This window comes from Myxocyprinus asiaticus, chromosome 30 (genome assembly GCF_019703515.2).
Source record: "Myxocyprinus asiaticus isolate MX2 ecotype Aquarium Trade chromosome 30, UBuf_Myxa_2, whole genome shotgun sequence".
Taxonomy (NCBI): Eukaryota; Metazoa; Chordata; class Actinopteri; order Cypriniformes; family Catostomidae; genus Myxocyprinus; species Myxocyprinus asiaticus.
The window spans coordinates 9,296,685-9,320,421 of record NC_059373.1 but is presented as its reverse complement, the minus strand read 5'-3'; the positions used below and the strand labels follow the sequence as shown (position 1 = coordinate 9,320,421).

The following is a 23,737-nucleotide window of genomic DNA, read 5'->3' as shown; positions in this document are numbered from 1 at the left end:
GGGCATGCAGCCAACAGGCTACTATCAGCAAACTCTCATCATTCTATTGTAGGGAAATTGCCCTTGATCCCCTATAAATAAACTGCCTGTAGAGGAATGCTGATCTGGATCTACAAAATGGCCAAACATTTTCAAGACAATTCGAGAATAATAGAATAGAATATATTCTGATATGTTTTGATGTTTTATTTTTCATACTTCAAAGAGATGATGCAACAAATATAGAACAGGATTTATTACCTCTTCACAGAAATGTCATGAGGTGCAACTGTCTGTCAAACACACATTGAGCTACACATAACACATAATCTACATGTAAGTATTTTCTCAGGCACTTTTTGAGTGTAAATACATGCACAACTTACAGTACATAACTTCAGTAATATACACAAATGACAATATCATACTGCTCATGTGTTACACCTGCTATAGTTTACTTCCATGTTGTTTCTTCATCAGTAGCATTGTCAAATGTAAATCAAGTAAATTACTGAAACATCAGAGAAACCTTGAGTACAAATAACATGTGTAATATGTATTTGTAGATGCATATGGAATACGGATAATTTAATCTTGTCACACGTAAAATCAACATGAGATAGCAGTCATTTGTATGAATATAGTACTTATTTGTCTTGTAATAAACAAATAAATATATCCTGTGATAGTAAACTTATATTGATATGAAATTATCATAAACATATGATTTATGGAAGCACAAAAAATGGACACTATTACATATCTTGGGTCTTTAATGTCCATATACACTTTGGTAATTAAGCAGTTATAAAAAAAAAAAAAAATTTTTGCAATTTTGCCTTTTTGTTATTGTTGTTATTCAGAAGGGCATAACTCCAAAAAGTAGATGTGGTACAGCGGGTGGAATGAGGTCCCAGATCACTAAAGACCCGAGGTATGCATAAAAGGGTTAATGCCATAACTTGAAATGTCATTACATGGAATGAAAATAGTTATTTGAATACTAGTCCATTCATTTTAAAGATAATAGCTCAAAGCAGAAGGTGGATAATATGTATTACTGATACTTCTGTTTTCAATTCATATCATACCAGATTAACAACAACAACAACAACAACAACAACAACAAAAAACCTTAACCTTTAAAAACTATAACCAGTGTTTTTCATGGCTGAAATATATAATACACCACAAGATATACACAACCCTTACAAAAAGTACTGTGGCAGTATTATGCTACAGTGATGTATACAATGATAATACTATTGAACAATACGTTGACATAGGCGTCTATACCTTGGCACTTAATTATTACCATATTTATGTACCATTGTTTTGTTTTTTTTGATACTCCAAGGCACTTCAAAGAAAACAATGGTATTACCATTGTCATGGTTCATGTCCAAAACACCATGGCATAACCATCATGTCTTAAAATACCATAGGTATAGTACCATGGTACTTTTTGTTACATTTTTGTTTACACTTTTTAGTAGTAATTCATTTAAAAGGAGAAATGAGGGGAAACAATCTTTGACCATGTCATTGTTAGTTCGGACGTGTTTTGATATTCTTGTGAAAAGAAGTTTCAATCAAATATGTCTTTGTAATTTGACTTGCTTATTCTATTTTTATGGCATGGGCTTAGTTTTGACCTTCCTATATCCTCTGTATTATTTCTAAATCACAGAGTCAAAATGAAAACTTAAAGGGATAGTTCGCCCAAAAATGAAAAGTCTCTCATCATTTACTCACCTTCATGCATTCCAGATGTACAGTATATGACTTTCATCAGCAGAACACAAATGATGATTTTTTAGAACAATATTTAAGCTCTGTAGATCCTCACAATGCAAATAAATGGGTACCAACATTTTGAAGCTCCAAACTGCACATAAAGACAGTATAAAAGTAATCCATCTGACTCCAGTGGTTAAATCCATGTTTTCAGAAGCGATATTATCCACAGTTTTCCTGAGCAACCACTGGGTGGCAACATGATGATTCTAATCGCCTGTTTTCTATTTCTGGTCTCGAGACACCAGGTGAAAACTGCCAAAACTAGTGATCCAGAGGAGAACAACAACCATTTAAGTGTTACTTGGAGTACAAATGAATTTCAGGCTCAACTTGTGCAGTTGTTGGCTGTCATAACAACTCAGAATAATTAATGATATCAATGTAACTAACCTCGAACCATTGCTTCATGACATCTACATACTCAGGAGAGGCACTGTCTATTAAATAATAGTTTTATTGACAATTTTTATAAATATAATACCTTAAACATTACATTTACCCCTAAGAATTTACACCGATACGAGTGAAAACACTGGAGACTGGAAACTGAAAACAGTCGAATCGGGGAACACATCCGGGTAAAGGAAAAAGGTGGATAGGTGTGGGTGAGAAACAGATCACTATTTAAGTCCTTTGTTCCCAATAACTTCTCCTCCCTGCCCAGTAGGTGGCGATATGCATGAAGAATATGAATCGCCAAAAACAAAAGAAGAATGTGAAAGTGAATGTGGAGATTTATAGTAAAAAAGGACTTAAAAATATATCTGTTTCTCACCTACACCTACCATATCGCTTCAGAAGACATGGATTTAACTGGAGTTGTATGGATTACTTTAATGCTGTCTTTATGTGCTTTTGGAGCTTCAAAATGTTGTTACCCATTCACTTGCATTGTGAAATCTTCGTTTGTGTTCAACAGAAGAAAGTCATACCCATTTGGGATAGCGTGAGGGTGAGTAAATTATGAGAGAATATTCATTTTATAATGAACTATTCCTTTACAAAACTCTCACGTTTGACCTCAGTTGACTCTACTAAAATGTCTGTGCTCTACGTCCGATGACGCACTTCCTCCCCATGTCTGCTCTCCGTTAATGATATTCGTCTGCTTCCGCCTGAAACTTCCTTTCTGGCAGCGGCTTAATCTTCGCCAACATGCCAGTGAGTACGAGAGAGCAAAACACATCAATATACACCGTTTACAAGACATTACTACCAAAATATCAAATCGCGTTCACGAACGTATCCATATAATTCACCGTCATATGTGCGTAATGACATTTAGGAGTCAAAAATGTTAAAAAAGCGCTTGTATTCTTGAATTGGTCGGCAACGTGCATTCGCGCCCCGTGGCAAGATGGCGGCGCGCATAGAAAAAAAACATGGAGGTTTGACTATGAAATGACGCATGTTAAGGATCAGCGTGTTTCTAGAGACTGACATTATTAAAAGATCACTTTGAAAACAGCCAGACTTGGTTGCTTGTGGATCAATGGCTGTTAAAGTTTCCATAAAGTTGTGGAGTTTTCAGAATTGAGCTGGAAATTATAAAGATTAAAAAACTTGAATTCCTATGTCTATGAAACCGCATATCTTGACAGGATGTTGGGCATCATAGAAGTTTAAGCTCCTGTGATGTCCACAAATGCGGTCTACGTAGTTATCCCACTAGGTTTTGAAACGTAGCCATATGCAATGGTGCACATTTAATTGTAAGCAATTATGTTATGTGTCATGATGTAAACAGCTCGCAAAAGACTTGTTGCACCCGACCCCCGAAGAGGAGAGGAGAAGGCACAAGAAGAAGCGTCTCGTACAGTGTCCTAATTCTTACTTCATGGATGTCAAATGTCCAGGTGAGTGTCTTTGTCATCCTCACATATTCTGGATGGAAAGTTGCACTTGTAAATGTATTGATTCTGGACTGTGACCATAGACGTTGAGGGGGACAAATTTTCCTCAATATTGAGAATAGTACCTGGAGCTGAACACGCTCAAAACGGTGGAGATGATTGTGGACTTTAGGAGGAACACCCCAACATTGATCCCGCTCACCATTCTGAACAGCACTGTGGCAGCAGTGGAGTCATTCAGGTTCCTGGGCACTACCATCTAACAGGACCTGAAGTGGGAGACCCACATTGACTCCATTGTGAAAAAGGCCCAGCAGAGGTTGTACTTCCTGTTGCCTTCTGGCAGGCGCTACAGAGCACTGAGCACCAGAACCGTCAGGCACAGGAACAGTTTTTTCCCTCAGGCTATCCATCTCATGAACAGTTAAAACTGCCCCATTGAGCAATAATTAATGTGCAATACACAGCTTAGTCTATTTATATTTATCCAATGTACCATACCTCTTCTGCCATTTCATTCCCTTGCTTCTGTCTTTAACAGATTTGTACTTGTATATTGTACAGGCGTATATATATGTATATATAATTGTCTTTTTATGTATTTCTGTATATACTTTATTTTCTATTCTCTTTTTACTTTTATTCTATTTTTTTATTTGTATTATCTCTGTCTTGTTGCTGTATTGTTTGTGCACTGGAAGGTTCTGTCACCAAGACAAATTCCTTGTATAAGCATACTTGGCAATAAAGGTGATTCTGATAGTAGATAAGTATGGGGTTTTCAATGATGTCAGATTTTGATACTTGTAAAAGTGTGAATATTTGGTTACATCCTTGTCTTGATTGTATTCGTAATAACAGAAATGTAATAGTATAACTCTGTCTCATTGTCTCTCCTTTGTGTTTCAGGATGTTATAAGATCACAACTGTGTTCAGCCACGCTCAGACAGTAGTGCTTTGTGTCGGTTGCTCAACTGTGCTCTGTCAGCCAACTGGAGGCAAAGCTCGACTTACAGAAGGTCAGTTTGTGTGTTTACTAAAAACAGAAAAGTTTAGGAGCAAAAAAACAACAACAAAGGAATTGTCTTTGTAAAGAATGATGATAGTTAAGAAGGTTGGTTGGTGGATCATCTGTTTTCAAGGCACAACTGATCAAGGGATGTAGTGATTGGATTTTTGGATTATCATTACATTGCTAATAGGTTATTACAAAAGATAAAAATCTTGTTTCAGCATTGTTCTTTTTATAAAAATCTTATTTGGTTGCAAGTAATAACAGTAAAAAAGCAAGGTTATCCATTTTAAATGCATATTTGTTTAATTGTGAATATATGAATACAACTCCAATTCTGCAAAAGTTGGGACAGTATGGAGATTGCTAATAAAAACAAAGGAGCGGTTTGTAAATGCATTTCACCCTGGGTAATATTTAAAGCACTACAACACATTATTTGATGTTTTTTAATTGTTTTTTTGAAAATATACATTAATTTCAAATCAGATGATTGTAACACGTACCACGAAAAGGTGGGAAAGTCGAGCATTTACCTCTGTGTATCATCACCATTTCTTCTAATCACACTAATAACCACTTAGGCACTGAAGACACAAGTTTAAGTTTAGCAAGCAGAATTTTTCACCATCCATTATGCAGGTCTTCAGCTGTGCAATCGTACAGGACATTTTTTGCCGTATTTTGCGCTTTAATGTGACACACATTCTCAATTAGAGACAGGTCAGGACTATAGGCAGGTCAGTCTAGCACCTGCACACTCTGCTTACACAGCCATGCACTTGTAATCTGGGCAGTGTGTAGTTTGGCATTGTCCTGCTGGAACATGCAGGGATGTCCCTGGAAAAGACGGAGTCTGGTGGCAGCATATGTTGCTCTTAAATTTGTACATATCTGTCTGCATTAATGGTGCCCTCACAGATCTGTATGTTACCCATGCCATGGGCACTGGCACACCCCCATACCATGACAGACACTGGCTTTTGGACCTGACACTGAGACTGCTTGGATGTTGCTTTTCCTCATTGGCCCAAGACTGCTGTTTTTTATTTTTTATTTATTTTTTAATATTTGAAATGTGGACTTGTTGAACCACAAAACACTATTCCACTGTTCTACTTTCCATCTCAGATGAGACCGAGCCCAGAGAAGTCAGTGGCGCTTCTGGACAGTGTTGATGTATGGCTTCTGCTTTGCATAGTGAAGCCTTTACATGCATCTGTGGGTGCAGCGGCGAGTGGTGTTGACTAACAAAGGTTTACTAAAGTAATCCCAAGCCCATGTCATGATATCCATTACAGATGTATGATGGTTTTTAAGACCGTGACGTCTGAGGGACTGGAGATCACGCGCATTGTGGTTTTCGGTCTTACCCTTTATGCACTGAGATTTGACCAGTTTCCTTGAATCTTTTAACTGTATTGTGCAATGTTGAAAGTGAAATGCCCAAAATCCTTCCAATTTATTTTTGGGGAACATTGTCCTCAAAGCACTGCATTATTTGCTGACATATCTGTTGACAAATTGGCGAACCTCGACCCATCCTTGCTCTTGAAGAACTAGGCTTTTTTGGAGGCTCCTCCTTATATATTATAACACGATTGCCTCTCCTGTTTAACATCACCTTGTTATTTCAACTTGTCTGGTTGTTATTAGTCCTAAATTGCCCCTGTCTTTTTTGGAGCATGTTTCAATCATGTGATTTGAAATGACTGTATATTTTCAAAAAACTAAAAGTGATGCTGATGCTGTACTCTGCTTGAGTAGATGCAGTCCATGATTTGCGAGATTGCTGTAGTTCATGGATTTTGTGGCACATAGTACTTTAGCACATTTTTTTTTTCTTTCATATTTAATCATTGCCATGGGTCAGCGATTTGGTATTCTCTTTAAGAGCACTCTGCAAGGCCTTCTGGATATGCTGCTTATTTTGGAAAGTTTTGTCCAGTGTTAATTGATTTTCAGCTACATTCATTTCAAATTGGATGACTGTGTTCATGATAGTGTTGCAAAGTAGAACATCAAAGAGTTTTATTTTATCTAGTCCAAATTAGGGATGGGCATTTTGGTCATTTTATCTACTTGATTACTTGTCGAATACTTGAGGGGCAATGATATGTACATAACTGTATATATAATAACATGTCTGACAAACATCTTTGGCTGCTGCATTGTGTCTTGTTGTTCCAGTGTATCGTCTATTCATTATTATAGGCTGTTATAAAATAATGTTACAAAATGTTCAAAAGATTGCATAATCAAAATATAATGCATCATATTTTGTCATTATGTGAAGAATCGCTGCCCAACTCAATGAAAGAATGTGCACAACGTGCTTTCTTCCTTCAGGTTACTGTAGTAATCCTTGTAAGCGCATCACCAGTTTTTTTAGTGGCTGTCTGAACCCTCTATTTTCAAATTGCGGTTGGCTTAACAGGAGACAGCAAAACCATTGCATTTTTAATATGCGTGTTAAGTTGAAGTTCAGTTTTGGAGACGCTGCATTGTGTTCCATTTAGCTGCGCTATGTCAAGCTGTTTGAAACACTCGTCTGCTGTATATGTGCTGCTTCAGCGTGTTGAGTCCAGTGCCACAAGCGCCGTGTGTGTGTGTCCCCAAATATGTTCGCTCTTGTGAGGAAAGCCGCGAAGCACCGTATTGTTGCTGCTGTGATTCATGAAGCATTCCATTCAAATCAGAGAGTATGAATTTCCACCTTTCAACTGGGGAAAGTGCAACGAAATGACACATTATATCGGACATCTAACTTGGAAACTTGTGCGGAAATCTTCATTTTGACGAGATGCAGGTGTGAGGTTTACAGTCAGTAACAAACATTCACTTTTATTAAATATCCATTAACAAGTCAAAGTTCTTATATTAAATGATAATAAAACGTGTTTAGTAAATGTTTTGCAGAGACAGGTATTAAAATCACGGTTAATTACACTTTTTGTTTATCGTTAAGATGGCATTTCAGCATCATATATCAGTTTGGTTGCTATGAGACGTCTCTGACAATCAATGTACCCCTAAAAATCACAAAGTAATCAATCTCAAAATTGAAAATAAGCTCCCTCTTTGACACGTTTGTGTTTAGTTGTCAGGTAATTGTCACTGGATTTCGAATTAAGTGAAAAGACACATCATGCTTGATCACCATCGATCATCGTTTTCATGATCGATCATCGCTGCCACGTCCGAGTACTTGTGCCCATCCCAAGTCCAAATTGGTCCTCATGGTCCTTGTGTGGTCATGTGCCAGAAGAAGTTCTGCGATTCAATTGCATAAAGCAAAGAATTGCATTGAATATGAATTGTCCCAAAAAGTACCTTATAGAAACGATTTGAACAAGAGCCTCTTTCCAAATTTTTGAGGCCATTTAATATGGTGTGTCATTCATACTTGTGGTGTTAATGAGTTTAGCTATGGTTTTTGAAAATGGCCTCCGTTTTTGTTCTCTTCTCTCCAGGGTGTTCCTTCAGAAGGAAGCAGCATTAAGATCTCTTCTGGAAGCTTCTGCAGAGAGAGAAAGAGGGAAATGGATTGGGCTGAGTGACTGAAAATATTTTCACAGAAGGGATAAGGGAATTGAACCAAACACCCCCATGGAACACCCTCCAACCCCCGTGTCTCTTTTTCTCTCTGTTTCAGTCTCAATAAAATGTTTGGGCTAAAACTATGTTGCAACGAGTCATTTGTTCAAACTGTGTCATGTTTCATTCATGTTATGGTTGATGGTTTAAGGGTGATGTGCAAAATTTCTGGGCCACCAAACTGTAATAAAGTATGATGAAGCAAACTCAAAAGATTGATATGGTATGAGGCTACACATTTAAATGTTAATTGTTCTTGTACTAAAATAACCTACGTTTTTCATAAAGAATATTTTTCTGAAGTATTTTGTCGTGAAAATGGAGTGTTTTAAAACCAATACTATGGTTCTGTAGTATTTATCAGGCTAAGTTTAAATGGCTTTTCAAACCGTTTCAATCAGAATACACAAACAAAAGGCATTCATTATCAAGGCCAAGGAACTGAAGGTACAGATGAGTGGCTTTCTGTTGAACCTCATAACCCATGGTGTGTTGAATGGAAAGTGTTCAAATAGCACAAGTGTATGGCAGTAGTATTAAGCAATACCCATGGGAAGAACTGCAAGAAAACAGGTACACTAAAGATGCACACTCCAGATTAAATAACCAGCATCTTGGAAAAGATCTGAGAGAGCTGTTGGCTTCACATGAGAGCAGCTGTAAATAATTCCCTATTAGACAGGAATGTGTCAGCATACTAGAATTCTCAAGCTCATCAAATGTTCAACATTTAAAATCTCACGGCGCAGCACGTTGTATAACAGCAGTTTTTGTATACAGGAAGCACTGGTGAAGTGTCATTTACTTTTAAGTGTAGTGTGAGATCATTAGTTGATTACTTAATGCTGAATTGCTATTTTTAGTGATTCTTGTATAATATGCAGAAATCAATTCAATTTAGTTTCAACATTCCAGGAAAGAGTAGACCAATGGGCTAAATTATCTGTGTCCACCTTTAAACAAATCGACTGATCTAATCCACTTAATGTCATATGGGGATGAAACTACAAGGCCATGGGTTGATTTCATGATTAATTTTAAGATTTTTACATATATACAGTTGTTCTCAAAAGTTTGCATACTCTTTGAGAATTGGTAATATATTAAACATTTTTTTAAAAAAAGATGAGTGAGCAGGCAAAACACATTTCTTTTATTTCTTATGTGATTCATATTCAACTGTAGGTCATAACAGAATGGCACAATCATAAAACAAAACATGGCAACAAAGAAAAAAATGAAATGACCCCTGTTCAAAAGTCTGCATACCCTTAGTTCTTAATACCGTGTATTGCCCCCTTTAGCATCAATGACAGCGTGCAGTCTTTTGTGCAGAAGAATGCAAATTGTCTTCCAGTATTTTCTGATAACATGCTGCATTCATCTTGCCATCAGTTTTCGCAAGATTCCCCGTGCCTTTAGAGCTCACACACCCCCAAAACATCAGTGAGCCACCACCATGCTTCACAGTGGGGATGGTATTCTTTTCACTATAGGCCTTGCTGACCCCTCTCCAAATATAGCGCTTATGGTTGTGACCATAAAGCTCTATTTTGGTCTCGTCACTCCAAATTACAGTGTGCCAGAAGCTGTGAGGCATGTCAAGGTGTTGTCGGGCATATTGTAACCGGGCTTTTTTGAGACAATGGCGCAGTAAAGGCTTCTTTCTGGCAACTCGAGCATGCAGCTCATTTTTGTTCAAGTATCGTCATATTGTGCTCCTTGAAACAACCACACTGTCTTTTTCCAGAGCAGCCTGTATTTCTCCTGAGGTTACCTGTGGGTTTTTCTTTGTATCCCGAACAATTCTTCTGGCAGTTGTGGCTGAAATCTTTCTTGGTCTACCTGACCGTAGTTAGGTATCAAGAGATCCCCGAATTTTCCACTTCTTAATAAGGGATTGAACAGTACTTATATATTCAAGTCTTTGGATATCTTTTTATTTCCTTTTCCATCTTTATAAAGTTCCATTACCTTGTTACGCAGGTCTTTTGACAGTTCTTTTCTGCTCCCCATGGCTCAGTATCTAGCCTGCTCAGTGCATCCACATGAGAGCTAACAAACTCATTGACTATTTATACACAAACACTAATTGCAATTTAAAAAGCCGCAGGTGTGGGAAATTAACCTTTAATTGCCATTTAAACCTATGTGTGTCACCTTGTGTGTCTGTAACAAGGCCAAACATTCAAGGGAATAAAAGACTAATCAGTCATATTTTCAAAATCAATGCCAAAATTTCACAATTTCTGCCAGGGTATGCAAACTTTTGAGCACAACTGTATATATCGGTCAGCCACAACATTAAAACCACCTGCCTAATATTGTGTAGGTCCCCCCGTATCAGAATAGCATTGTACAGAGCGGTTATCTGAGTTACTGTAGACTTTGTCACCGCTCACTGGATGTTTTTTATTCTTGGCACCATTCTGAGTAAATTCTAGAGTGCACGAAAATCCCCGGAGATCAGCAATTACAGAAATACTAAAATCAGCCCATATGGCATCAACAACCATCCTTGCGATTATCAAATCAAGCAATTGTGTGGCTGCAGTGCATAAAATCATGCAGATACGGGTCAGAAGCTTCAGTTAATGTTCACATCAACCATCAGAATGGGGGAAAAAAATTTGATCTCAGTGATTTTGACCGTGACTTGATTGTTGGTGCCAGATGGGCTGGTTTGTGTATTTCTGTAACTGCTGATCTCCTGGGATTTTAGGCACAACAGTCTCTAGAATTTACTCAGAATGGTGCCAAAAACAATAAACATTCCAATGAGTGGCAGTTCTGCAGATGGAAATGCCTTGTTGATGAGAGAGGTCAACAGAGAATGGCCAGACTGCTTCGAACTGACAAAGTCTACGGTAACTCAGACAACCGCTCTGTACAATTGTGGTGAGAAGAACAGCATCTCAGAGTGCTATTCTCTGATGCGGGTTGGCGCTGTTTTGGCTGCATGAGGGGGACATACACAATATTAGGCAGGTGGTTTTAATGTTGTGGCTGATCGGTGTGTGTATGTATGTATGTATGTATATATACACTATATTGCCAAAAGTATTTGCTCATCTGCCTTTAGACGCATATGAACTTAAGTGACATCCCATTCTTAATCCATAGGGTTTAATATGACGTTGGCCCACCCTTTGCAGCTATAACAGCTTCAACTCTTCTGGGAAGGCTTTCCACAAGGTTTAGGAGTGTGCTTATGGGAATTTTTGACCATTCTTCCAGAAGCGCATTTGTGAGGTCAGACACTGATGTTGGACGAGAAGGCCTGGCTCGCAGTCTTCGCTCTAATTCATCCCAAAGGTGCTCTGTCGGGTTGAGGTCAGGACTCTGTGCAGGCCAGTCAAGTTCTTCCACACCAAACTCACTCATCCATGTCTTAATGGACCTTGCTTTGTGCACTGGTGCGCAGTCATGTTGGAACAGGAAGGGGCCATCCCCAAACTGTTCCCACAAAGTTGGGAGCATGGAATTGTCCAAAATCTCTTGGTATGCTGAAGCATTCAGAGTTCCTTTCACTGGAACTAAGGGGCCGAGCCCAGCTCCTGAAAAACAACCCCACACCATAATCCCCCCTCCACCAAACTTCACAGTTGGCACAATGCAGTCAGACAAGTACCGTTCTCCTGGCAACCACCAAACCCAGACTCGTCCATCAGATTGCCACATGGAGAAGCGTGTTTCGTCACTCCAGAGAACGTGTCTCCACTGCTCTAGAGTCCAGTGGCGGCATGCTTTACACCACTGCATCCGACGCTTTGCATTGCACTTGGTGATGTATGGCTTGGATGCAGCTGCTCGGCCATGGAAACCCATTCCATGAAGCTCTCTACACACTGTTCTTGAGCTAATCTGGAGGCCACATGAACTTTGGAGGTCTGTAGCAATTGACTCTGCAGAAAGTTGGCGACCTCTGCGCACTATGCGCCTCAGCATCCGCTGACCCCGCTCTGTCATTTTACGTGGCCTACCACTTCGTGGCTGAGTTGCTGTCATTCCCAATCGCTTCCACTTTGTTATAATACCACTGACAGTTGACTGTGGAATATTTAGTAGTGAGGAAATTTCACGACTGGACTTGTTGCACAGGTGGCATCCTATCACAGTACCAGGCTGGAATTCACTGAGCTCCTGAGAGCGGCCCATTCTTTCACAAATGTTTGTAGAAGCAGTCTGCATGTCTAAGTGCTTCATTTTATACACCTGTGGCCATGGAAGTGATTGGAACACCTGAATTCAATTATTTGGATGGGTGAGCGAATACTTTTGGCAATATAGTGTATATATATATATATATATATATATATATATACACACACACACACACACACACACACAGTGAATTCAATTTGTTGGAAAGTATCTGACCATAGGGAAAACACTCATCTGCATATAACACTAAAAACTACTTGGGCTATAATTATGTTTTATATTTTAAATTATAATAAATTATAATTTTATATTATATATCAATTATAAGCCTTTTGAAAAATCCCAAACATTTTAAATATTAACTATGCACCATTTTTTATGTGCTAATTTATTTAGTTTTACCATATGTCATCATCAGGATGTGTATTTACCACGTGGTGTTGTCCTATGAACCGTCTATGGAAAAATGCAGCACTTCTATGGATGAAAATTTTCCCGTTATGGAGAACGTTTGTCTAAATGTCACACTTTCTCTCCATCACTCTCTACCAGAGCAAGAGACAAGCTTCTACCATCCTGCAAAATGCAGTTCCTGAAATGACCACATCGTGTCAGAGACTCTGAAACCTTAGAGCAAGCCTGTTTATTTACACCATATGAATTGTCACATAAATCGTCCCACACCCTTTGTGCTACGCACATGAATGATATTTTAAATCATATAGCTTGTTAAGGAGTGCAATTAATTTTCTAAGCAACTTGAATGGACTCCAATAAACTTTTAAAGTAGAGAGCCATATCCGTCATATCAACCATCCAGAATGACCTAGAAACTCCTGTAGCTATGCCCTGGCAACCATCCACAATACCCATCATTGTGGTGAGTTTCACACTGGCAAGCACCACTCACATTTTCTACAGTAAATGTAAAATATGTAAATGTTTTCTTAAACTGTATATTAATAAAAAAGTATGCAATAAAATTTAAAAACAAATATCTTTTCTTAATATCCAGAGACTGAGACTTAATTTCCTTCAACTGTGGCTCTATGGTGCTTTCAAAATGCTCTCGTTTGTTTGAGCATTCCCATCAGTCCAACAGAGCAATATTGACTTATCCACAGTTTTCCTGAGCACCCATTGGGTGGCACCATGATGATTCTAAATTACTGTTTTCTGTTTCTGGTCTCGAGACGCAATGTACAAATGACAGAAACGAGCGATCCAGATGGAGAACAGCAACCTTTTAAGTCTTTTTAGAGTAAAATTAATTTTAGGCTCAACTTGTCCTGTTGTTAGCTATCACAACTCGGTAGTTAATAATAGGCTACAGTATATAAACGTAACTATCCTTGGGCCATCGCTTCATTTCATCTACACACTCAGCTGAGGCATTGTCAAAAAACAGTCATCTCAACTCTGTGAAGTATCGGCACTGTACAGCCACATGTTTGTTTGTTTTTTGTTTGTTTGTTTTTTTTTGTTGTTTTTTTTTTACAAATGTAATACCTTAAACATTATATTACCCGCTAATAATATGCGCCAGTGCGAGTGAAAACACTGAAGACTGGACACTATGAAAACAGTCAAATCATGGAACACTTCCACATTTAGGAAAAAAGTGGATTTAATGGCATGAGTTTGGGGTGGAACTATTTGTTTGGATGACCAATGGAAGACAGGGGTTTTCTAGAGAAAACCTGTTTGAAACAATTTTTATTTTTGCGCTTCCATTTGGTGACGTCAGTGGCGCAGAAATTAAACACTTCAGCTTTAAAAGGCGACTTGTTTTGCTTTCCTTTATATATATATATATAATAAAGAATGAGTAAGTGTTTCAAAACTTTTGACCTGTAGTGTATATATATATTATTGTATGTTACATAAAGTACAGATAGCACTGCATTGGGAAAAAACAGTAAAAGAGAAAAATAAAAAATAAATACAATTTATAATATGTTAAAAATAAGTATGAGTATAAAAAATTAAATGAAAATAAATAACAAAAACTGGCCATAATACTTATGTTTATATATATATATATATATATATATATATATATATATATATATATATATATATATAAACATAACATGTTCAACAGCATTGTTACTTGAAAAATAAGAGAAATAATCAAATGAGGAAAATGAACTCGCAGGCAATACAATTTGCATTTAGGGGATGTACAGGGCATGTTATGCAGCAATTGTCTTTCATGTTTATGACATTATAATATTAATTCCATCTAATGAAAGTTTGGGCATATTTTTGTTTTGTTTTCTTGTTTTAAATAAGTGCACATAACTTGGTAACAGTGCTTTAACAACAGAATTGAAAGTCCTTGCGGCACAGGAAAATTATACAATGTCACAAATTCTTCACAACCTGTATTAAACCATTTATCAATAAAAAAAAAGCTTTGTTTCTGATTAAAATTCAAGTTATTCCACAGTATATCCTTGTGGGGAGAAAGTATAGTGCACATAGCACCAAGCAAGCAAAGCTTGTTGGTGAAATTTCGCAGGTAATTCAGAGGGTATGAAACTGCATTTTTAATGCCACTGTCTTCAGGTGAAATGTGCAATGGTTGTTTTCTGTTACAAATCTCAGTGTTATACCACTATTGAGCTTTCTTACAGAGAGCAGCAGGGTGTGAAAATCTCTTCAGATGCCTAACTGTGAGTTCTACACACCTCGGCTCCCACCCTGTGTGAAGATGCTACTGAAGGGCATCTGAAGTAATAGGGTAATCTATTATAGGGCTCTCTCTTTTCCCATTCCCCGGCCCCTGTCTCAGCACTTCGTCAGGCTGAATGAGAGAAGTTTAACTAAGCACATTGCTGTGTGCCACTTGCATATCCCAGCACTTCCTCAATTAAAACTCCTCCACCATAATCCCCACTATTCTATTAACACACACACACACACACAAGCATGCCTTTACATGCCTGGCTTTGTATGCCTCCTAGTCAGTCAGACTGTAAAAAGCATTTACATTTTATCCACTATACTAGGCTTTTTAAGTCACAGATGCTAAGAAATGTTTGAATAATGGTGAATCTACATAAAACATGTTAGACCAACAATATGTTGTTACTTTTATTGGATTATTGTTTTACTATTTTTGTTGTCACTGTTATTTATGTGTTAGGAAATGATGCTCAGAGTTAAACTTTTTAGGTAATGATGTTTGTTAATTGTCACCATTGTTGAAGGTTTGTGTTTCTCAAAGCTGAAGTGTGTAATTTCTGCCCCACTAGCATCACCAAATGGAATTGCAAAATTACTAGATTGGTAAAATTTGTAGACAAACTTTATTGGCTTGAAAAAGCCTTGTCTGAAAGTATAAACCAGTATGAAAAGTTTAAAGTTTGTACAGACACTACAGTAAGACAAACTACCAGCTAGCTAAATAAACCAACAGACAGACATACAGACAGATAGATAGATAGATAGATAGATAGATAGATGTCTATGGATTTTGGGATTTTTGATAATCTGCTACGGGAAAAACCCTAACCCTAATTTTTGTAGAATAACAGTATGTTGGCTTTGTCAAGACACTTTGTAGTGGGAAAAGGTCCTTCAGACTGGAACAGAGTTCTTTAAAATGCTTATTTTAAGAACCTTTCACTAAAAAGTTCTTTAGGGAACCGAACATGGTTCTTCTATGGTATCGAGCTATGTAATATGACGTGGTGCGAGCTACAAGGCGATCATCTTTGTTCTGCAACTGCCATCAAGAGCGGCAGTACTGTAAATGAGAATGAGTTAAAATGAGAGTTAAAAACAAAACACCATTAAAATACGATAAATAGGATGGATAAAAACATTTGGACCATTAACCCCAATAAATACTGAAAAAAATTAACAAACAATTCATGTCCATTAAGCAGTGGCGGATTTGCTGAAGGGGGCCATACAAGCTAGAACCGCCACTGCCATTGAACACTTTAAAATCCCATGATGGAGACCAATTTGCAGACTCTCCATCACCTTACCCAGACCCAAAGCATACCCTTCACAGTAATCTAAAAATCTCTGTTGTGTTCCACGGAAGACAGAGAAACAGAGATTTTGACGGAGCGTTCGTAAGATTTTGTGTAATTATAACCCCTAAACCAAACCCCATACCTAAACCTAACCATAAAGTGGAATCCCTTACCATGATTTTAATTAGAAAATATATTTTGTGTACAACGGAAGACAGGAAATGCCAGGGTTTAGAAGGAGATGAGGGAAGCATGTGATTGGTCTGACTAAAAATCAGATGTTTTCATAAAACCGAAGTCATACAATATTGTATGAATTCAACATCTTGTACGAATTAGTGTGAATTGTCTTGAGACTGTGTTGTTATTACTGAAGACAATATTTGGGACAATTTGGGGAGAAATAAAAAAATTGCAATACATTCATACTGTTTTTTGTTACTTTTCTCAACAATTTCTTTATGAATCAATTTTAGAGCGCAGTTTCTCCCTTTGTGCACTTCACACACACTGGATAAACACCATAATCTACAACAAAACAACTTATATATTTACACTTAACTTTAAGCACATGCTCCTGTGGATGCTGCTCGCACTGACGCCTCTTCAGAGCCTCTCTGAATTTCACAGAGACAAATATAATAGTCTCGCTTCAACAATTCCTGAACTGAATTCTTGAAGTGAACATGTCTATAACAACAAGACTGACAGATGAAAAAAGTAGGACAGAGAGAGAGAGAGAGCAGACCAGGGGAAGATTAACCGATTATTTTAGGTAGACAGGCAGCCGTTTTCCCATTTTCCCCTTATTTTTATGTCCTTGATCCCTTCCCTTTTGTATTCCCACTCCACCTACCCATTTATCCGTACTTCTTTGGAAATCTCTGAGATTTTACTAGAGAGAGAGAGAGAGAGAGAGAGAGAGAGCTGACTCGTGTGTCTCAAATCAATCAGGTCTTTTTTTCCCCTTCTCTCACTGTGATTTGCCAACAGCACCGGGTCTCTCACTTTCTCTATCTCTCCCATCCACATTTATTCCGTCCACTGCTTGCATCCAGGCAGCTTTCCTCTCCTCTCCTTCTCTCCACCAGGATTTTTACTCCAGCACTCTTTATTTCCGAGCACATTCTGCTTTTTCTCCCCTGCTTATCCTTATATCTCCTGGAATGTGGCACTCTCTGGCTTTCACTCTGTGTGGGATCTCCACTTTGATCCATGGTAGGTTCCTCAGTATGTTTACATGTGTGTGAATATTCCAGATTATTTAAGTGGAATGATATTGAATGCAGGTGAACATTTGAGAAGGAGCAACAAAAAAAATTATTTTTGTTGTTTTTTGTTTTTGTCTCTTTCTTGTGTGCGATCAGCAAACCTGTTTGCCTGTGGGCTACCTTGGGTCTTCAGATGTTTTTATTTTTTATTTTTTTATGGCTACTGCAGTCAAGAGAGATACAGAAAGGAAATCTGAGGAAAAAGCAGACTGAATCAGAGAAAAAGACATAGGAAAAGGGAACAAATTGCTTTGCCATAAAGAATTAGAAGCTGCAATCATAAATTGCACCCTCTCTCCCCCTCCCATCTCTCCTCGGTCTGTCTCCTCTGTTCATTCCTTAGAATCCATGAGTAAACAGACTGTATGGGGGTGATGGAGGTACAGAATGCATTTGTAGATCCAGTTCTCCGGTGCTGTTATGGAATATTGCTGCAGTTGAGTAGAAAGGGAAAGAGGAAGTGTGTTGCCATGGAAAGCCTGCCTCTCTTTCATTTTTTTTTCTTTAAATCTCTCTCTTCACCTGTCTGTCATGCAGTAGAGAACTTTTATCTTGGTTGTCAGTTTCATGCCATCTGGGTTTGTTTCATGTACATTCTCATGATAACTAATAACCAATTATCTTTATCATGCTGCTATTTGTGTCACTTTATGGAATTTCACAAAATATTCCTAGTCTTCATGTTTTTATGGTTGCAGAGGTCACGTCTTCCGCCCTCAGCCTGCGTTTTCATACAGTGCTTTTGCAGAGAGCTAAACAAGGCTCTAGTAAAGGTCGTAGGCAAGATTCAGGTTCAAACTCTCTTTACTGAAGACCATTTTGTGAAACTTTAACATAAATTAATAATGATAACGTAAAGATCTTGTCTCTTACAGAGTTATAGAATTAGTGCATACAAAACAAAGCTCAAAAAACAGTGTAAGATGCACTTAAAACAATGTATTTGAATTACCTTTACACAATTTAGAATATGGCTATGTTACGATACATTAAGCTTTGATAATCTAGCATCAAGATTACATTCCTCAAATTGTATGTTCAAAATGTAACTTGGAAACAGTTCTTAAAACAAAAACATAACTTGTCAAAATTCATATAATCTCAGATAATCGTATGAATAAAGCATTTCAATTTACAGATTATGCTTTTTATGGGCAAAAACAAGCAGGATGGACCTGAATACACATCTGAGCTCTTCCACAATTTGCTCTGACAGACAAAATGGCTACTACACTGATAAATGTGGTAGAATTCTTAGAGTGGCCACTAGAAGTCAGTATTGACAAAATAAATTGTGCCATAGCTAGGGCCAGAACTCTCCCCTCCTGACATAAAGCGATGTCACACCAAACCTAACGGACAGCAATAACAGATGTGGGAGAGTTAAACTTGTCAGGTTACCACCTTAATTTGTATCCTTAGGACCCAGAAGGACAACCTCTGTGAATGGTCTTAGGAAGAACTTCCGTTCACCTTTCTTTATGATCATTACTTCAACCTTTCTAACTTTGATGTCATCACTTGGGTAGGCATTAGTTACAAGCCCAACTGGCCAGCCATTTCTTTTCTCTTGGCCATCCTTCAGAAGCACAACATTTCCATTCTTCAGGTTGGGCTTAACTGTGTGCCACTTGCAACGTCCTTGAAGTCCACTCAAATATTTTCACTTCCATCTCCCCCAGAAAACATTGGCTAAATCCTGAACGCGGCACCACTCTGTTCTGCAGATGTCATGGTCTTCAAATTGCCCAGATGTAACTGGTGATGTTCCAATCTTTTGAGTGAGCAACATGGCAGGGGTGAGTATCACAGGTTGTTTTGGATCAGTGGAGACTGCTGTTAAAGGCCTCGAGTTCACAATTGCACTTATTTCAGCCATTGAATGTTACCAAAACTTCACGTGTGAGCCTCATAGGGCTATGTTGCAGAAGCATGACATTGAGGATACATCGGGCAACTCCAATAATATGCTCCCAGGACCCTGCCATATGTGAAGCATGTGGAGGATTGAACTGCCAGCAACATTCATTATCTGAAAGGTAAGTTGTGACATCCTTTCTTGTCTATTTGTAGCTCTTTGCAGGCTCTCACAAAGTTGTTCCCACAGTCAGACCTCAGGAGCTTGGCAGGGCCTCTGATGGATGCAAATAAAAATAATAATAAAAAAAAGAAAAACGCCACAGAGCATTAATGAAACAGGAAGCACTCATTGAGTCAAGAAGTTCCAGGTGGATTGCACGTGTGGACATACAAAGAAATATGACCACACATCTCTTAGCCTCTGCTTGACAGACTCGTGTTTTTCTGACTGTGACTGGCCATGGACCAAAGATATCCCATTGCACTGACTGTGAACCTTGTGTGCACAGGTAAGATATCTTCCTATGAGAATGAGAATATCAGCTGCTGGGTCCAGTGGAGGTATCTTGGATGCAGTGGCTTCGAGATTGGGATGGTATGCAGCTACTACAGGAGTGGGAATCTCCATTCTGTTGTCAGTGATTGAATTGCAGTCTATGAGTGTCGGAAGCACAATGGATACTTTGCCAGCTCTCAACAGCAAAGTCTTTGGCTCTTCTTCCACTGGTATCAGTTGTGCCTGAGCATGTTCTCATTGTGTAAGAGAAGACTTCACCTTGAATATTGAACATAAGAAAGAAGGCTGACCTTGCTAGAGAGAGGTTACTCTGATGATCCAACATGATGTACACTCGCTTCTTCTCTTCAGGATGACCGTTGGGATACATGTTGACTAGGCAGAATTTTGAGCATGATTTTCCTTGCAGCTCTTTTCCACATATCTCTGTGCAGATTGATGTTGTCACTGTGGAAGCTGGTTCATCTTGCTCCCCGCCTTGGCCCTCTGTAGGTATGGTGGGCCCTTTCTCAGCCCATAGAGCTGGACCATCATGGAGAGCAAAGATATGGCTATGGCTATTACATTCTGAGCACTGGATTGTTGCTCTGCAGTCTGTGGCCCTGTGATTTGTGGGAATGCAGCACTTTTAGCAGATACCTAAAAAACATTGGCTAAATCCTGAACACGGTGCCACTGTGTTCTGCAGAGGTCATGGTCTTCAAATTTCCCAGGTGGAACTAGTGGTGTTCCAATCATTTGAGTGAGCAACATAACTGGGGTGAGTAACACATGTTGTTCTGGATCAGTGGAGATTGCTGTTAAAGGCCTAGAGTTCACAATTGCACTCATTTCAGCCATGAATGTTACCAAAACTTCACATGTGAGCCTCATAGGGCTATGTGCAGAAGCATGGCATTGAGGATACTTCGGGCAACTCCAATCATATGCTCCCAGGACCCTGCCATATGTGAAGCGTGTGGAGGATTGAACTGCCAGCAACATTCATTATCTGAAAGGTAAGTGCCAATCTCTGTGTTGTGACATCCTTCTTGTCTATTTGTAGCTCTTTGCAGGCTCTCACAAAGTTGGTCCCACAATCAGACCTCAGGAGCTTGGGAGGGCCTCTGATGGCAAAAAACAAAACAAAATATCACAAAGTATTAATGAAACAGGAAGCACTCATTGAGTCAAGAAATTCCAGGTGGATTGCATGTGTGGACATACAAACAAATATGACTGCACTTCTCTTAGCCTCTGCTTGACAGACTCGTGTTTTTCTGACTATGACTGGCCATGGACCAAAGACATCCCATTGCACTGACTGCAAACCTTGTGTGCACAGGTAAGATCACCTGTGCACACAAGTTTCGCAGTGAGAATATCAGCTACTGGGTCCAGTGGAGGTATCTTGGATGCAATGGCTTGGAGATGGGGATGGTATGCAGCCACTTCAGGAGTGGGAATCTCCATTCTGTTGTCAGGGATTGAATTTCAGTCTATAAGTGTCGGAAGCACCATGGATACTTTGCCATCTAAGGCCTCGACAGCAAAGTCTTTGGTTCTCCTTCCACTAGTATCAGTTGTGCCTGAGCATGTTCTCATTGTGTAAGAGAAGACTTCACCTTGAATACTGAACATAAGAAAAAAAGCTGACCTTGCTAGAGAGAGGTTTCTCTGATCATCCAACATGATGTACACTTGCTTCTTCTCTTCAGGACGACCGTTGGGATACACGTTGACTAGGCAGATGTTTGAGCATGATTTTCCTTGCAGCTCTTTTTCACATATCTCTGTACAGATCGATGTTGTCACTGTGGAAGCTGGTTCATCTTGCTTTGCAGTCTTTGGCCCTGTGATCTGTGGAAATGCAGCAATTTAGCAGATAGAGTTCTCTTTGAGAAATGTCTTTCTCTCAGCCAAGGACTTCATTCAGAAACCTCTGCATTTTGCTAATGAGTGGCTCTTCTTATGGAAGGGACACTGTCTTTCTGGGTCAATTAAAGTGGTATTGGAACTAACAGACACATTTGACTCAACTTTTTTACTGGCAGAAATAGAAGCTCTGAATTTTGACTGCTTCATTGGTATCTTTTCAGCTTTAAAAGGCAATGTGCCAGAACATTAAAAAGAGAAGCTGGGATCTGTTCTCATTTTGGCATGATCATTGACAAACTCAACAAAGTATGAAAAGAGGGGATAGTGAAAGAAATATTCTCTTTTGTATTTTGTTCCCTTAACGATCCACGCTTCAAGCGTGTTGTCCACAATTGAGTTTATTCCCTTGGAAGTGTCAAGAAATCCAAGGGCAGGTAGATAATCTTCCTCCTTTGCTGCTTGTAATTCAAGAAGCAGATTCGCAAGCTCTTGTAATTGGTTAAAGACTTTGTGAGAAATCTTTGGGAAGCTCTCTAAATGCTTGAATAAAGATGCTTCAGTGACCTCTGGGAACCATATTTCTTGTCAAGGCATTGCCATAAATGTCTAAGTCCTGCTTCTGGGTTATGAGCATGGGCTGCTCTTATCCTAAGAGCATGCTGGAGAGTCTCACCTTCAAACCAATTGGTAAGTAAGTCGAGCTCTTCGTTGACTTTACGGTTCAGTCCATAAATGGCATTTAGGAATGTTGTTTTCCAGGGTATGTAATTCTCTGGCTTATTGTCAAACACTTTGAAACCAGCTGTTAGGTCATGATGTGCAAGAAACACAGCAATGTCAGACACCAGTAAATCCAGGTGTTGGTATTCTTTGTGAGCAGGCGTTGTCAGATCTGCTGTTCATGTGTGTGTAAGAGCAATTTGTTTGCCTTGTGTTTTGATACCATGTCTGGTCATGTCTGCTCAACGTATTTACAGTTTGGGGGGTGATCAGTCTAATGTTAGGAATGTCTTCAAACTCAGTGCTTGCTAGGTCTTCCTCTTCTTTTTTCATGTTTTGGTTATGCGAGAAGTGCATTATGTATTCGCCAGTGCGTTCTGCTGTGGCGATGGAGCTGGCCACTTCAGTCTCATCATTTGAACCAAGTTCAGCTGGTTCCAGCTGCTAGAGTTACTTCAACCACACCTTCCTCTTTAAGAGCATTCAGTGTTGCCTCAATTTTGGCCTTTTCAATCTCCATGCGGATCTGCCTTTGCACATGCCTGGGCTGCAGCTTGGCTTGCATTGGACTTAGTGGAGCGGTGTAAGGATGATGACTTGGATGACGAAGATCTAACCTCTGTCCTGGCCTCTAGGCTGGAAGCTTGGCTGTGTTGTGAAGAGCATGATATCTAGAAGCTCCTCAAAGAGTGTATGTAGTCCACAATAATGCTCTTGACACAAAGTCAATCTTTTCACTCTTCTGCCCTCAGCCTGTGTTTTTGTACAATGCTTTGGCAGAGAGCTAAACAAGGCTCCAGTAAAGGTCATAGGCAAGATTCAGGTTCAAACTGTCTTTACTGAAGACCATTTTGTGAAACTTTAATTTAAATTAATAAAGATATTGTAAAGATCTTGTCTCTTACAGAGTTATAGAATTAGTGCACACAACACAAAGCTAAAAAAAGAAAACAGTGTAAGATGCAGTTAAGCGTAAGATGCACTTAAAACAATGTATTTAAATTACCTTTACACAATTTAGAATATGGCTATGTTAAGACACATTAAGCTTTGATAATCTAGCATCAATATTATATTCCTCAAATTGAATGTTCAACATGTAACTTGGAAACAG

The 23,737-nt window shown here is 38.8% G+C and overlaps 2 protein-coding genes across 2 annotated transcripts in view; both read left to right on the top strand.

The window, feature by feature from the left end:
- Window positions 1-2,881: 2,881 nt before the first annotated feature.
- LOC127421023 (40S ribosomal protein S27) lies at window positions 2,882-8,325 on the top strand. The gene is made up of 4 exons (XM_051663738.1): window positions 2,882-2,940; window positions 3,527-3,635; window positions 4,542-4,652; window positions 8,119-8,325. The coding sequence occupies exons 1-4, from the start codon at window positions 2,935-2,937 to the stop codon at window positions 8,145-8,147; spliced, it is 255 nt and encodes an 84-aa protein (XP_051519698.1). The 5' UTR covers window positions 2,882-2,934; the 3' UTR covers window positions 8,148-8,325.
- A 9,240-nt stretch (window positions 8,326-17,565) lies between these two features.
- LOC127421003 (neuronal acetylcholine receptor subunit alpha-7-like) overlaps window positions 17,566-23,737 on the top strand; it is a 33,338-nt gene continuing 27,166 nt past the window's right edge. The window contains exon 1 of the mRNA XM_051663700.1: window positions 17,566-17,616. The gene's annotated coding sequence lies outside the window, so the exon portion shown is untranslated. The remainder of the gene's footprint in view (window positions 17,617-23,737) is intronic.

What these genes read in the sequence shown, in the direction of transcription:
- LOC127421023 (XM_051663738.1), top strand. An exon ending in CATGGATGTCAAATGTCCAG is followed by an intron (nt 3,636 to 4,541) that starts GTGAGTGTCTTT and finishes TTTGTGTTTCAG; the next exon opens with GATGTTATAAGATCACAACT. An exon ending in CAAAGCTCGACTTACAGAAG is followed by an intron (nt 4,653 to 8,118) that starts GTCAGTTTGTGT and finishes TCTTCTCTCCAG; the next exon opens with GGTGTTCCTTCAGAAGGAAG.